This window comes from Labrus mixtus, chromosome 15 (genome assembly GCF_963584025.1).
Source record: "Labrus mixtus chromosome 15, fLabMix1.1, whole genome shotgun sequence".
NCBI lineage: Eukaryota > Metazoa > Chordata > Actinopteri > Labriformes > Labridae > Labrus > Labrus mixtus.
This window is the reverse complement of record NC_083626.1, coordinates 27,620,905-27,635,904: the sequence shown is the minus strand read 5'-3', so window position 1 is coordinate 27,635,904 and position 15,000 is coordinate 27,620,905. Positions and strand designations below refer to the sequence as shown.

Sequence of the window (15,000 nt, the reverse complement as noted above, 5' to 3'; positions counted from 1 at the left end):
GGAAAACCTGCCGCCATAATTTCCCAGTTTGGGATCAATAAAGTAATTCTATTCTATTCTCTTTGCTCCGTGTCTGATCGGGTAAAAAAAACAATCTAAAATATGAAACATTAAAAATACAGTAAAAAGTAACAGAGCAGTGTCGGTCATACAGTGGCCGTTGTCACCAGACTGTTGTCATGGAGACCAGGCCAGTGCTTTTCTGCCTGGAAAAAACGCGAGGTAAACACGACGCCTGACAGTCTTTGCTTTGGATTCAACCTTTAGAGTCTCTGTGTGTATTGAACTCTTTGTTTTGCTCTTTTTAACAGATCTACAGTCGAGGTCTTCAGCGTCAGGATCTTTAACTTACACTCCACCCGACACAGCAGCACAAAGTTTTTCCAGCGTCTCAGTAAACATCTTTTTTGAAAAGCAGGGATTTTCTTTCACACCTTCTTCGTCCCTGAAGCTAACCAGGTCGGGTTTCTTTTATTTTCCTACAGAGACGCGGCTCCTCTCAGGTTTCTGTAACGGTGAGACTTCAGCCGTGATTACATTCTGTACGTCGTTGTTCAACAGTTTTGAGCTGTATTTGTACAGTTGACTGTCTGATTCAGCAGCATTGTGTTTCTAGAGAGGAGACAGTCACACCAAGAAACTGAGCTTGGAGTCAGTGTTGATTCTAGAGTCTGTTGGGGCCCCAGGGAAGACATACTTAGGGGGGTCCTACAACCTGCATTTATCACCATTATGTCTGCCATAGCTTACTCCGCTTCCTCTTTCTTCCTGTTACATTTCTCTTCATTGACAAACTTCGGTTTTCACAGCAATAAAGCATGCAACGCTTAGCAAGGCAACAAAATTTGCACATTTTGGCTGTTGTGGTTTAAATTTTGTCAGCTCTCAGGGGCCCCCCTACTGGTCTGGGGTGCCAAGCAGCGCCTCTACTTTTTTTTTTTTTTTTTTTTTTTTTTTTTTACAGCTTACTCTACAAGTTGACAATCAGTGTAAAAACAAAAAAAACAGTCAGATTTCTTTTTAACTTAAAGACACAAAAGTTTGGATTTCCCCGCTTTTTGAAGTCTAACGTTCCACGATCAAGTCTCTCCGGCTGAACAGAGCGATGAACACACGCACTGCTTCCACAACACGCTGTAATAATTTGGTGCTAAATCAGAAGCGGACATGTCCACTTGAAGCCGACCTCTCCTCCTCTTTTTGTGTCCAAAGCCTCTTCATTCTTATCTAATCCATTTAGGTCGTCTGAGTGTTTAAACCCTACACGACTGCTGGCTATGTAAGCGTTTAGCATAAACTGAAACAAGCGCAGACGTGAACAAAAGGGCCGGGTTAGGAGATGTTATCACTGCAAGGTCGCCGAGGTCAAAGGGTCACGTCGCAGCGTCTAAAGCAGGAACCCTGAAGCTCTGTTTTCTCTGTGACCCTGCTGCATGTTCTTCCTCTTCTTACATGTATTCTTCCATCTTTACACGCCTTCAGCCTCTCTTTCCATATCTTCTTTCTCCCTGCACACACCCTGAGAGCACAGAGCAGTCCACACACCTCGGAAATTAGGGGTCAGCCCTATGTTCTCACATTTCTAAGAATTTTTTTTTCACTGAAAATTAAACCCTATGTTCCCACATTTCTAGGACATTTTCAAAATTAGGTCTTGTGTTCCTACATTTCCCTTCAATTTAAGCCCTATCCTCCCACTATGGTTTGCTTCCAGTTGCTGCGCTTCATTCGACCGATCTGATCGGAAGCTAGTCCATGCGAGGCCTCTGTGCTACTTAGTTTAGTTTGTTTATTTAAAAGGACAATGTGCACTTATATTAAATGTTTGCAATAAACAAAGAGATGGGCGCACCAGATTCAGCTAAAAGCTTCAGTCCATCTGTAGTCCAGTGATACTGGATGATAGGTTGGGTGTAATTGGCGACCAAATTGGGAGGAAGGGGGAAAAATCTGATACAAATTCATGAAAAAGGAAATGTGGGAACATAGGGCCTAATGGACACTTTACACTGTTTACATTATTCTATATGTTGTATATTCAAATATTTCTTTTTTTAATTTTACATTATATCTCTATATTACTGTATATATGTGTATTAGTAATTTGAGTGATTATTGCACTTTACATGTCACTGCACATCTGTATGGGCATGTGACAAATAAAAATCTTGAAATCTTGAAATTTTGAAAAAAATCTTAGAAATGTGGGAACATGGGCACGCTCCCGGAAATTGCACTTGAAACCATCCATATGAGCATGAAATCCCCTCGACTCAGCGGGGGAAATGAAAGCAAACCTTACGTCGTCTCAAGGTGCTTTTTCAAACACTTTCAGTCGGTGTGAACGTCCCACCCAGGTGTGTGTGACATCTTTAAAGAATGAGGAAAGTGTGCAGCACAGTGAGATGTTTTCTGCGTCTGTCAAACTCTTTTTCACACTCTTTCAGTGTGTTTTTTTCTCTTCCTCTCCTGTCACCTCTTTTAGAAAGGGCGATCCTGTCGACAAAGAAGACCACCTGGAAACAACGAGCATGTCGAGCAGATTCCCCTCTCTCTCTCTCTCAGAGTGACACACACTCTTACGTTCATTCACATATTTTCTCCATTTCTTTCCCTCCACCTTCGGGTCAATGAGAATAACTCTCTCTCTCTCTCGCTCTCTCTCTGGGTGAGGAATCCACGTCCTGAGGGCAGAGCTGAAGTGCTTCTCCGTCAACACCTGCCTCTTTATGTAAGATTTTTTCCCCCCCTCTCTCTCTTCTTTCTTTCTTTGCATGAATGTTTGACTTTTCCGATGCTCTTCTGAGAAAATAAAGCATCAAAACTAGAGCATGCATGTTTTCAGTATCTCTTGTTCTGCCAAGCTCTGATATTGCTTTCACACTTTGCATAAAAAATCCAGAAAAAGAAATCTTCAGAAAAAGAAATTTTCAGAATGAGCTGCTTTTGTGAATTTTTCTTCAGTTCGAGTTTCTCCTCCAGCCTCCTCGTATTTATTCTGCAGAAAGTCAGAGTGAGCTGATGTGAGAACGCAGCAGGATATAATCAGGAGAATTCACCTCGAGCAAGTGGGAGTGGGAGGGGGACCTTTATTCCCTGTGATCGGGGGGCCACCGTGCAAGTCATTTTTTTGTTTTCTGTTCTCCACTCTTTAGTTCATATTGTGATTCTGTTGAAAGGCTTATATTCTCATTATAGGGTCATGTAGCAGAGAAAGAAGGTTTGGGGGCGCTGGTGGCCGAGTGGTTAGGGCACGCACCCCCATGTACAGAGGCTGCAGTCTGCCAAGCGGGAAGCCCGGGTTCAAATCCGACCTGTGGCTCCTTTTCCTGCATATCGTTCCACTCTCTCTCTCCCTCTGATATCTGACTCTACCCACCGTCCTGTCTCTACAATAAAGGCCCAAAAATAAATCTTTAAAAATAAAATAAAAAGAAGATTTGATTTAGCGTAACGCTCTGAGATTCTCGAACCTTTCTCACATTTTTTCACACACACTCCAAACCACCAATCCTCCTCCTGCTGTTTTTAATTAATGCAAACACTCTCATGTCTTTTTGTCAAATCAAAACAGGATTAACCTCGAGGTAGAAAAGTGTGTTTTCTGGCTGTGTGTGTGTGTGTGTGTGTGTGTGTGTATGTGTGTGTGTGTGTGTGTGTGTGTAGTGACTCAACAAGTGGGCCGAGCGGGCCACAATACCCCCGGGCTAAAGTGGAGCTAAACCTCTTACCCCGAACACATAATGCTCCATTCCCCTGGAGCTAATGAGCAGATTTCTTGGGTTCATTTTGGAGATTTCCCCCGGGCTAATTACTTCAACTGAACGGGTCAGAGGGACGACTGAAGGAAAAAATCTCTGATGAAAGAATATTCCTCCTGATCCTGCGTGGTGGAGGATCTGAAGTGGGTAAAAACGTGGTCTGGATCACGTCTGCATGCGGGGAGAGTTTTCACAGCAGAGGAGGGCCGCTTCTCCAAGCCGCTGACTTCAGGTTCAATTCTGAACAACATGTGTTTATTTCTCGGCGTATCTCGGGAAGTATTCCTCGTTGTTATTAAAATGTCGTTATGGGAATGTTAAGGTACGACCGACGCTACCAGCCGAGCCACAGCCGCCCCTGACTAACCAATCAAAGAAGCGCTAGACAAGAAACTCAAGATTCTTTATTCTATAAAACAGCTGTTAGTCGCTCTCTTCAAAGCAACGACACTGAAACTACACCACCGACCAAAACAGTCATGTCACTCAGCCTGACTCAGGAGTTGCTCGTCTACCGCTCGCTGCTAAGATTGGTTCATTTTTTGTGTGTTTTTCTCTCTGTTATACAAACATTTCACACAATAACACAAACTAACCGAGCGAGTGATAGACGAGCAACTCCTGAGGTCGAAAATTTCCAGGAGGAGAAAACAGTCAAAATATTGTGATTCTGTTGGACTACACAGCATTGATATAACCACCTGAAATAAAATTAATCTGGGACTAAAAATCTTTTACAAAACAGGTGAAATGTTCAAAGCAAGCCAGAGCTGTACCCACTTTTAATTAGTATCTTAAAACTTTATTTTAAACTGGTTTATAGCATTTGTATTGTTGTACATGTATTTTAATATCCTCATAAAGTGTTATGGGGTTTTATGTAACTGAATGTTGTACATTTTAATCTGTTTGTTTACACAAAGGCCCAACTGGGGACATGAGTTGGAAATTAGCAATAGCTATAAACTCTTTATGCAGCACATCAGTTTCATGCTTTGTATTGAAATGATGTTAAATTGCATCGTCCCTATTAAAATAAATAAATTCAAATTCAAATAAATACAGATATTCTCATTACAGCATCGTATAGAGGACGTCTGCTACCTCCGATTCTTTTTGTACGTCATGTCTTACCTCTGTAGACCCCCCCCCCCCCCCCCCCCTGTCTGACAGGGATAGTCTCCCGCTGTGAGGTTCATATGTGAACAACCAGGTCAGGAGAATCTCCGGAGCAGTCCTCCTGAAATGATCTAGATATTTTCAGGAGTGCAGATATGAAAACGTCTTTAGAGGGCATGTTTTTAATGATACACTTTAATCAACAGCCTGAAAGCTGCAGCAGGAGATCTTATCTCAAAGACCCTAAACCCCCCTCAGGACTGCTGGTTTTGTGTTGCATCGACTTCATTCTTCTTCCTCACAATCAATTAACACCTCAGACCGCCTGCTGTTCTTCCTCAGCCTCAGTGTGTCTTTACGTCTTCATCTTGATATCTTATCTGCTTTCAAATCAGACTCAATCTGCATCACTGTCACTTCAAAGTTTAGCTCAAGCAGAAGGAACAGTGAGGTTTGTGATTAATGCAATATCTCAATCCCTCACTTTTCTTAGAGGAAACATGACATCAGATCTATGTTACAGAAACAGAGCAGAGAGAAGCTGTGATTGGAGGACACGGGTCAGCCACTGTGAGGAATGTGGGGAACAGGTGGGAGAGCGAGAGAGAGAGAAGGCAATAAGCCGCCTGCATGTTATCGCCTCGAGGGTCCCTTTAATGGTTAACCCATGAAACTGCAATAATCCTTTGTGCTCTAACCAGAGACACCCGGTTGGCTTAACTGTCAAACACACAACAAGATGGACGTGCTGCCGTTGTTTTTTTTTTAACAAACTCATCATCACATTAAAAGCACATTAAACGCAGCACTCTGAAAAGTGAAGTGTTGCCTCGTCCTTTTACTTATATAAGTGCTGTGTGTGTTAAGTGCTGCCAAGTCCTACAAATGAAGCGGTGCATGAAATAATGACTTGGCAGAGGGTAGTGGGGGGGGGGGGGGGGGATTCAGGCACACTGCTGACCCCCTCTGTTCAGCGAGGAGTGCTCGGAGAAACGGGGCTGGCATCTGCACAAGGTCGCAGATACTCAAACTGAAACCAAATCAAATTTAAAAAAATGCAGCAAAATCTCAGAAACAAGAGCAACATGAACTTAAAAGTAGAATTTAAGAGGCTGATATACAATGTGTGAAACCTCAGGTGATAAAATCATCATGACATGCCCTCAATCTGACACACTCCGGTCTTTAAAGTAGACAGATTGAGCAATATCACGCCTGCAAATGCGATGAAACATGATCGTTATTATTCCCTATAAAATATTAAAGGAATGCAACCTCAGGGATGAATTCAACTGTAAAGACACTTTATGAGAATACCAGTGTTTAAACGCCCTCCATTGAGCACCATACACACACTGAGAGCCTGTAGGAAAACCCCCTGGTATATTTCAGGGTGGCTACTCTTAAATGTGTGGTCTCTTTTGGGATAAAAAAATGACATTTACAAACCCAGAACGAAGAACTTAAAGTGCACTAAAAACACTAAAGGCTCATTTTAATATGTCAGGACTGATGTTAAATAATAATAATAATAAATGTTATTTATAAGCGCCTTTCAAGACACACAAGGACACTGTACAACAATCAACATTTAAAAACAGCCACATGTGATTACTATGTCACTTTAAGACTTTAATTAAGCACCAAAAACACCTTTAGAGACGATAACATAACAGTGTGTGTGTTTTCAGCTGCAGAAATGCAAAATCAGGTTTTAACATGCAAAACAATCCTGCATAGTTTGGATGGATGCATTATAAGGCCTAACGCATTTTTGGCATCAAATACTAGAGGAGTGTTTTAACATGAGCAAAGGTGACACCTATGCAGGCACCAAGTCCTCACAGTAAAATAAATTCGTATATTATTGAACCATGGTGATGTTTGGAGGGAGAATCATTTGGAATATTTTGCGAAACTAAAAAGCTTTAACGTTTTGGATTCACTTTTTTCTGCAGCAGGAGTATTTTAAAAAAAAGTGTTTGGGCTCCTGCTCACCTGGATGGTCTGACTCGGGTCCCCGGACACCGGGCCTCCGACCAGCTTGCAGTACAGGTCCTGTATGCTCCTGCCGGTGTCGTCCTCCCCGCAGGTCGCCGTCGCGGTGATCTTGGTGCCCTCTGCCAGGTTGAAGTAGGGCGGGTGCAGGCTGTATCCGTTCACCCCGTTGGTTGGCAGCTCCTGCGCCGACACGAAGCTGCAGCACGACGCGAGCAGCAGCAGCGAGAGCAGCCGCGTCCGGGAGCGACGAGCCGGGGAGAGCGGAGCCGGTCCGCTCGCCATCATCATCATCATCTCCACCTGTTCGCTCGATCCACTCAGGAAGAGTTAGGAAAGTCAAAAAGTAAAGTAATGTAAGCTGTTAACTTCTGTAGAGGGGAAGCATTTGGAGCTAAAAAGAGTAGAAAAAACTACAGGAGAAAGAGGAGTTTGTAGTCCTGGAGAGCGGCGGGTGCGTCGAGCTTTCTCTCTCCGTGTCGCTCCAACAAGCACCTACTCCAACTCGATCTGGATCTCCCCCCCTCACCCTCACCCTCACCCCCCTCCCCTCCCCTCCCCTCCCCTCCCCTCTCTGTTGGCCCGGCCCCAGTGGTTGGAGGAGGGCACAGCTTCTTCTAGTTAAATCATCTTAAAGCAATCTTCATGGTTCATTAATTGGCTCAAATACAATAAACAGTTTAGAGCCGGTTGTTAATTTGATATGTATGACGTCACTTCTCCATGTTTGCAGTTGTTTCATGATCCCCCCCCATTCTTCTCAGACAAGAATGAAATGCAATTAATGAAAAGTTTTGTTCTTATTTTTGCAGATGTACAAAGTTAAAGTGAAACACAGGAGAAAGTTTTTTTTTTTATAAAAATGATCCGTATTCCTGTGACCATCATTCCTGGAGGTAAACATTTTCCCAACATTTTGACTTTTTTCTCAAATGTTCACTTTTTTAATCTTGACTTTCCGACTTATTCTCAACATTTGAACTCTTTTGACTTTATTCTCTGCATGTTTGTCTCAGTTCGACTTTCAAAACATTGAGCCTTCATTCTCAAAACACAGAAGAAATCCTCTTCTGGTTTTTATGAAACATGCTACTTACACTTAAAGCTGTAGGCCAATCAGAAAACAATTTATAAAACAACACATCTTCCCTCTGACTCTTTCTGCTTTCCTCAAACTGTTCTCTTTCCTCCACATCACTCATCTTCAGTGTGAAACAGACTTTAAAATCTACACTAAACCTGCTTTCAGACACTGCAGTACCTGCAACATAAACTCTGCTCTGCAGCTGGAGGTCGACTCTTCACTGTGTTTTTAATTCTACATGTTTCTACTTTTAGTCCTGCACATGCACTTGGTAAAAGTCTGATTTTTAATTGTAGGTCTACAGGTTTAATCTGGATCTCTGTTGGGATCAATGAAGTATCTATCCATCTCTTCTTCTGGTTCCATCTCCTCTCTTAACTCTCTCATTCATTTGACATTACTTAAATGGACCCACCAAGTGTCAAAACGACAAATGGGTAATCAACAACCCCCCCCCCCCCCACACACACACACACACAGAGAGAGAGAGAGAGAAGGGGGATTCAGACCCTCACACACACACACACACACACACACACACACACACACACACACACACACACACACACACAGAGAGAGAGAAGGGGGATTCAGACCCTCACACACACACACACACACACACACACACACACACACACACACACACACACACACACACACACACACACAGAGAGAGAGAGAGAAGGGGGATTCACACACACACACACACACACACACACACACACACACACACACACACACACACACACACACACACACACACACACACACACACACAGAGAGAAGGGGGATTCAGACCCTCACACACACACACACACACACACACACACACACACACACACACACACACACACACACACACACACACACAGAGAGAGAGAAGGGGGATTCAGACCCTCAAACACACAAAACAAATAAAAACACACAGACAGTTGCTCTCCACAAACACACACAGACGACCACACACGTGGCTCGTTCTGTTAACACACAGCAGAGAGAGAGAACTAAATCAGAGCTAACGTTTAAAACATGCAACAAGCTGTGAAGTCAGAAACTTTGATTTGCAAAACTCAGCATGTGAGACTTAAGATCTAATATATAAATCTACATATATGTGTTGATCATCTGAAGAGGTCAAAAGGCCGACCCTGAAACGTGTGGGTCGTCGAATAACGTTAATAAAGTGTAGATCTTGTGCACGCGCCCCATGTACAGAGGCTGTAGTCTTCCAAGCGTGCGGCCCAGGTTCAAAATCCGGCCTGTGGCTCCTTTCCCCACATGTCGTTCCCCACTCTCTCTCTCTCTCTCTCCCTGATTTCCGACTCTATCCACTGTCCCATCTCTCCATTAAAGGCACAAAAAGACCAAAAATAAATCTTTAAAAAATAAAGTAGATCTTCATACTTCAAGAGTTGCTGGAGAGGTTTGACCTCATGAAGCCAGAATTGTAAAAAAAAAGTAAAGTTATTTTTAGACACATTTAAAGTTGACACTATTACACCAACACACTATTTCAGTGTGATCCTTCAACACAGCCGTCTTAAAAAAAGGGTGTCATGAAGGTGTTGTGGTTTGCACATTTACTCGAGTGATAGGTGACGGGGGGTTTCATACATTAACACACGTTTCCCTCCCTGTCGCCTCCCTTATCTGGATCATTAAAAATCTGTACCAACTGATTCTTGTGAAGTGATTTTTAAAAAAAAAGACCGAAAAGTTGGACAGGAGGTTCTCTCATCCAGGAAAAAGAAAAGCTAATAAATCGAGTCGTTTTGTTTGCTGTAATGTTTAAACTCGTCCTCATGGTGTTTCCTTTACCTCGAGTCGTGCGCTGTGATTTTATTTAAATTGTCGCTGGTGTCATTACTGGTCACAACTTCCAAGAAAGAAATCCAGATTTGTAACATGCTTTAAATCTCTAATGGGTCCTGCAACACATCAGTGCGTCCCCCTCTTCCTGCTCCAGCTCTTCCTGGTTATGCTAACAGTTTGTTAGCATCACAGCTACATGGTAAAGTTTGTCTAGGGGATTCTTCCTCTGTGTGTTTAAACTCTGCGGGGACTGTAGGACGACTGTCACTCTTCTTCTTGTGTTTTTTTAATCCGTCCTCCTCTCTCTCTCTCTCTGTAATCTCGTCTCCCTCCCTGGGAGCTGTCAGAACGTCCATACAGACTTTTGTCCTCCTGCTGCTGCTGCTCCGGGTTAAGTGTGTGAGGGACGAACAAGAGGGAGAGAGAGAGACACTCAGTATTCCATCTCAACACTCTTTAAAGTGGAGTCTTTAAATGTCACAGAAGAAGAGAAAGGCTCCGTCCCCTGTGCTGAGAAACACACACCACAATAATCCTCCTTCAGGTCGAGTGGATCCAGGAGCTTCTGTCGTCCTCCTGAATAAGTTGTCCTCTCTTTGAGGCGGTTTCCTCGTTTTCTGTGCGCTTCAATCCTTCAGTGAAGAACCGAATTAAAGGACGGGAAGCGTTTTCAGGCAGAGGCATGCTTTCTTCAGAGCTTCCATTTCACGCGTACATGTCCGTCCATCTTTGAAGGATGAAAGTGGAGAGGCCTTAATGAAACATGTGAGCTAAAAAGACACAAAGCGTTACTCCTCACAGTACCAATCAAAAGAGTCAGACCTGTTCCTCACCCTTCAAGGTACAGAACCATAAGAAGCAGAACAACCAGGTTCTGGAAAATGTTCTTTCCCACTGCATTAAGACTCCTGAAGTAACTGAGTGGGGAGTGACATGCGGAAAGAGGAGCCACAGGTAGGATTTGAACCCGCGCTGCCTGCTTGGAGGACTACAGCCTCTGTACATGGGGGGGGGGGGGGGGGTGGTTAGTGCAACCCGTCTCCCCGGTTTCTGCCTCTATCAACTGACCTGTCGGTAGAATAACGGCATAAAAAGTCCAAAGACAGATCTAAAAAAAAATCAAATGCCAAAAACGCTGCTGAACTTTTTATTATAAACATCAGAAAAAGGCGTGTTGTGATAGTTTCCTCGACAGCGGAACAGGGAATACAGGGGTTGGACACACTTTGGTCAAACTTCTGTATTATTTCATTATGTGTGCTTTTTTTTTTTTTAACAAATTTGGATTAGGTTGAAGAAATTCATTCAAGATGTTTACAGGACAAGAAATAACTTTTTATTTGTAAAATTCAGAGAAAAAAAACAACATCTCACCGCTTATGTTGTGTGAGTGTGTGTGTGTGTGTGTGTGTGTGTGTGTGTGTGTGTGTGTGTGTGTGTGTGTGTGTGTGTGCTCTCTCATGGACTCTGTAGCACCATCTAATCAAGCTACAGGAACCACTTAAGAAGATGAAAGAGTTTCTCTGGTGCGCGCGCACACACACACACACACACACACACACACACACACACACACACACACACACACACACACACACACACACACACACACACACACACACACACACACACACACAGATAACAGCTGCTCAGGTGAGTCAGGCCTTTTACTCTGAGAGGATGTTTACATCAGAAACCTTCAGGAAACCTCATCAGTCATTCAGATGAACCCGTTTCACACTCCTGAAAATATCTAGATCATTTCAGGAGGGGGGGGGGGGGTCTCCTGAGGTAAAAGATGGTAGCGGTCGTGAGCAGACAGTCTATGCACTGACTCCAGTCACAGGATATTAATTCCCTCCCTCTCATTGGCTCGAGGTGAATTCTCCGGATAAAATAATAATATCCTATATATATATATATCCTGCTGCGTTCTCACATCAGCTCACTCGGACTTGCTGCAGAAAAAATAGTAGGGGGTCTGTCAGGAGAAACACTGGGTGAAGTCCAAATAAAAAATTGGGCTGTTTACGTTCATACAGAATCCTCCTGGAAATATCAGGAGTTTTTCTGCATGTGTGAAAGCTTCTATATGTTTGTTGTCGACAATGTCCAGAGTCCAGGAACCTCACACATCCACTTCCTCCATCGTCTGTCTAACACATGCTCAACTCTGACCTGTGGACACACACACACACACACACACACACACACACACACACACACACACACACACACACACACACACACACACACACACAGGCCGGGGTCAGTGACCTCCTGTAGTTTAAAGGAGTCTCGAGGCAGTGTGTTAATGCAGCGGAGCTTCATTCACTGACACACTAGAACATTCCTGCGGCTGTTTGCGGGCTCACAGGTCACAGCGGAGACGCTTCTCTGGTTAGTGTGCTAAAGATCACGGCTCAAACTTTACCTATACCATCAGCATTTATTAACCCAGGAAGGAACTCATTTCATGTAGTCGAGCTGCGAGGATATGACTCAGACCTGCCTCTGTATGAGACAAAACGCTTCTCTAACATATGACAACATACCTGTTAATGTGGCGGCTTAGATTAGAGAACGCCGCACAGAGACTAAGCGGCGTGTACCTATGACTCGTTCATATTGAAATAAAATTCAAAGAGTGAAAAATAATTCTACACAAAAATTCCAAAAGATTTTAAGACGATGACGGACGGTCAACAGAAACATTTCAAACCCACTCACACTTTGTCTACACACAAAAGCTCAGGTAAAAATGAGGTCAAACTACACCCACTGCAAATTCTGGAAATTATATCAAACCTACATAAGGATATACACACACATAAATAACATATATAGACACATAAGGATATACACACACATAAATAACATATATAGACACATAAGGATACACACACACATAAATAACATATATAGACACATAAGGATACACACACACATAAATAACATATATAGACACATAAGGATACACACACACATAAATAACATATATAGACACATAAGGAGCTGTTGGAGATATTTAAGTGTTGTTAGAATTAGTTTTGGTATTTAGTTCACTAATATTTGGGTGGTGTTGTTTATTTAATTATTCTACATGTTTTCTTTATTTAGAATAGATTTTGGATAATATTTTCTTTTGCTAGTTATTTGTTTAGTAAATTTAGTTTTGTATTAGTATTTTTGTTAGGTGTTTGAGTAACACTGTGGGCACCAGAGGCAGGTAGAGGACCAGCATGCACCTGGGTGGGCCTATGAGAGGCAGCAGGAGCCACGACTTTCTTTGTTCTTTTGAACCAAATAAACCACCAAACAACAGCAGATCTCTTGCATGGACGTTGGATTTCTTTTGCCTGCGTACATCACATCCCCCATGATGCATCAGTGGTCATTTGATTATGTTTGATATTAGTTTTTTTTTGGTTTTTTTTGACAAATAGCCACTACAGGAGTGAAACATAAATAATCAACAGAGGTCAAAAAGCACATTATGTCTCCTACACCTGAACTATTTCTACACTTTCTACCTGAGCATCATGTTTTCTCTTCTATAAATCATATGTCTCCTGCAGTATTCACATTTCTGACTGTGCAATCTTCATTTTATATTCTTTACTTGTTGGAAGCTACTTTTTCACTGTACAATAAACATTATATGCTCTAAATATTAGTAAGAATACATTGTCCCTCTTCTCGGCTGTGGATCAGTTTTAAGTCGGTCGTCTCTCACCCGAAAAGTTGAGGGTTCGATCCCCAGATTTTTTTTTTCCTACAGAAAACATTCAAATATCTCCTCGACCAGTGGATGTGTTGTTTCGAATATATAAATTCAACGCAAGCTTTAAAATGACATAAACGTTTTTAAATCAGTGCTGCTTGCGTTTAAAAAAAAAAGTGATTGGTCAATAAGTGCATGAGAGGCGAAGAGGAATTGAGGGAAAGCAGAGGAGAGGAAATCTGGTGACGAGAGAAAAAGTTATGTGAAGACAAATAAAGAGAGAGAAGAAGAAGAAAAGAAAGAGGGCTTGTCGTTTCACCTCGCTAATCCCTCCTCCTTCTCGCCGCCTTTTCTTCATGAACTCTAGAACTAATCTACTTCCTGGTTGCCGTGGAGACCAGAGGAGAAGTGAGGGACAGGCCACAGGTTGCTGTGGCGACGGCTAACTGCTCCTTTAATTGAACCCACTTGCCCCCCGCTGGGTCTTTTACTAAAAGACTGTAGAGAAGAAGTGAGCGTCTTCACGCTGCGTTCTTTCTAATGGCCAGCAGGAGGCGCCTCTAACTGAAAGTTAGCCAACTTCTCACTTCATTTATTCCCTCAGTAAACATTTTACTAATGTTAGTGTCAAAATCACCAATGTTTAGTCTCCTTTAATACAACATGGCGTTACTAAAACATGTTATATAGACACTAAAGTTTTGTCTTTTCCACATCAGAAAGGAAAAATAAGTCATTGCTCTCTTTATTTTAAAGATTATTTTTGGGCTATTTCCGTCTTTATTGGATAGGACAGGCCCTGCGATTGACTGGCGGCTGACAGCTGGGATCAGCTCCAGCCCCCCAGGACCCCAAACGGGAAAAGCGGTATAGTCTATACAGCTGAAGGGAGACAGGAAATGTTGGGAGGAGAGAGGGGGTCTCCCTGCATGGTCATGATCTTCAGAAGAACTTATGATTATAGACCGGTGCAGCCTCAGGAAAAAAACCCAGTTATGATGAGCATGTTGACTTCAGTTAAAGTCAGGGTTGGTCATTTTCTCCAGAAACACTTTTTAAGACTTTGGTGTAAATTGTCTTTAGGTCCTGACAGACATTAATAACTCATGTTCTCTGAAAAAGGAACAAAGAAAATACATCATCTGTATCAGTTTGTAAGTCTGTAAAAACTTCAACCAATGTCTGCCACGAGGTACCAATCTGATGAACCAATCAGACGCCTCCCTGTCTCTCTGCTCGTTTTCTACCCCTTAGCTCACACTCAAAGCGTCTCACCGATGGCGGAGTTTATACTGTGAGTTTGTCGTTGGACGTTGTGAATAGTAAAGTAGTTTTTTTTTAAAATATGTATTTTGATAAAGTTGAGTGTTGAATTATCTCTGAATGAGACATGAGACGATGTAGTTTCTACACAATGACAGAGATGAGCTGAGGTCATGTAAGTGAGGGGGCGTGGCTTATGAGGGAGCACAGAGGGGAGGGGGAGGGGGAGGGGGTGCAGA

The 15,000-nt window shown here is 42.7% G+C and overlaps 1 protein-coding gene across 1 annotated transcript in view; it reads right to left on the bottom strand.

Moving 5' to 3' along the window:
• The window catches only part of LOC132990198 (laminin subunit alpha-5-like), an 8,423-nt gene extending 1,059 nt beyond the window's left edge, over positions 1-7,364 (bottom strand). Inside the window, exon 1 of the mRNA XM_061058328.1 lies at positions 6,879-7,364. Coding sequence (XP_060914311.1) covers positions 6,879-7,175 — 297 coding nt within the window. The 5' untranslated portion in view covers positions 7,176-7,364. The remainder of the gene's footprint in view (positions 1-6,878) is intronic.
• Between the last annotated feature and the right edge of the window lie 7,636 nt (positions 7,365-15,000).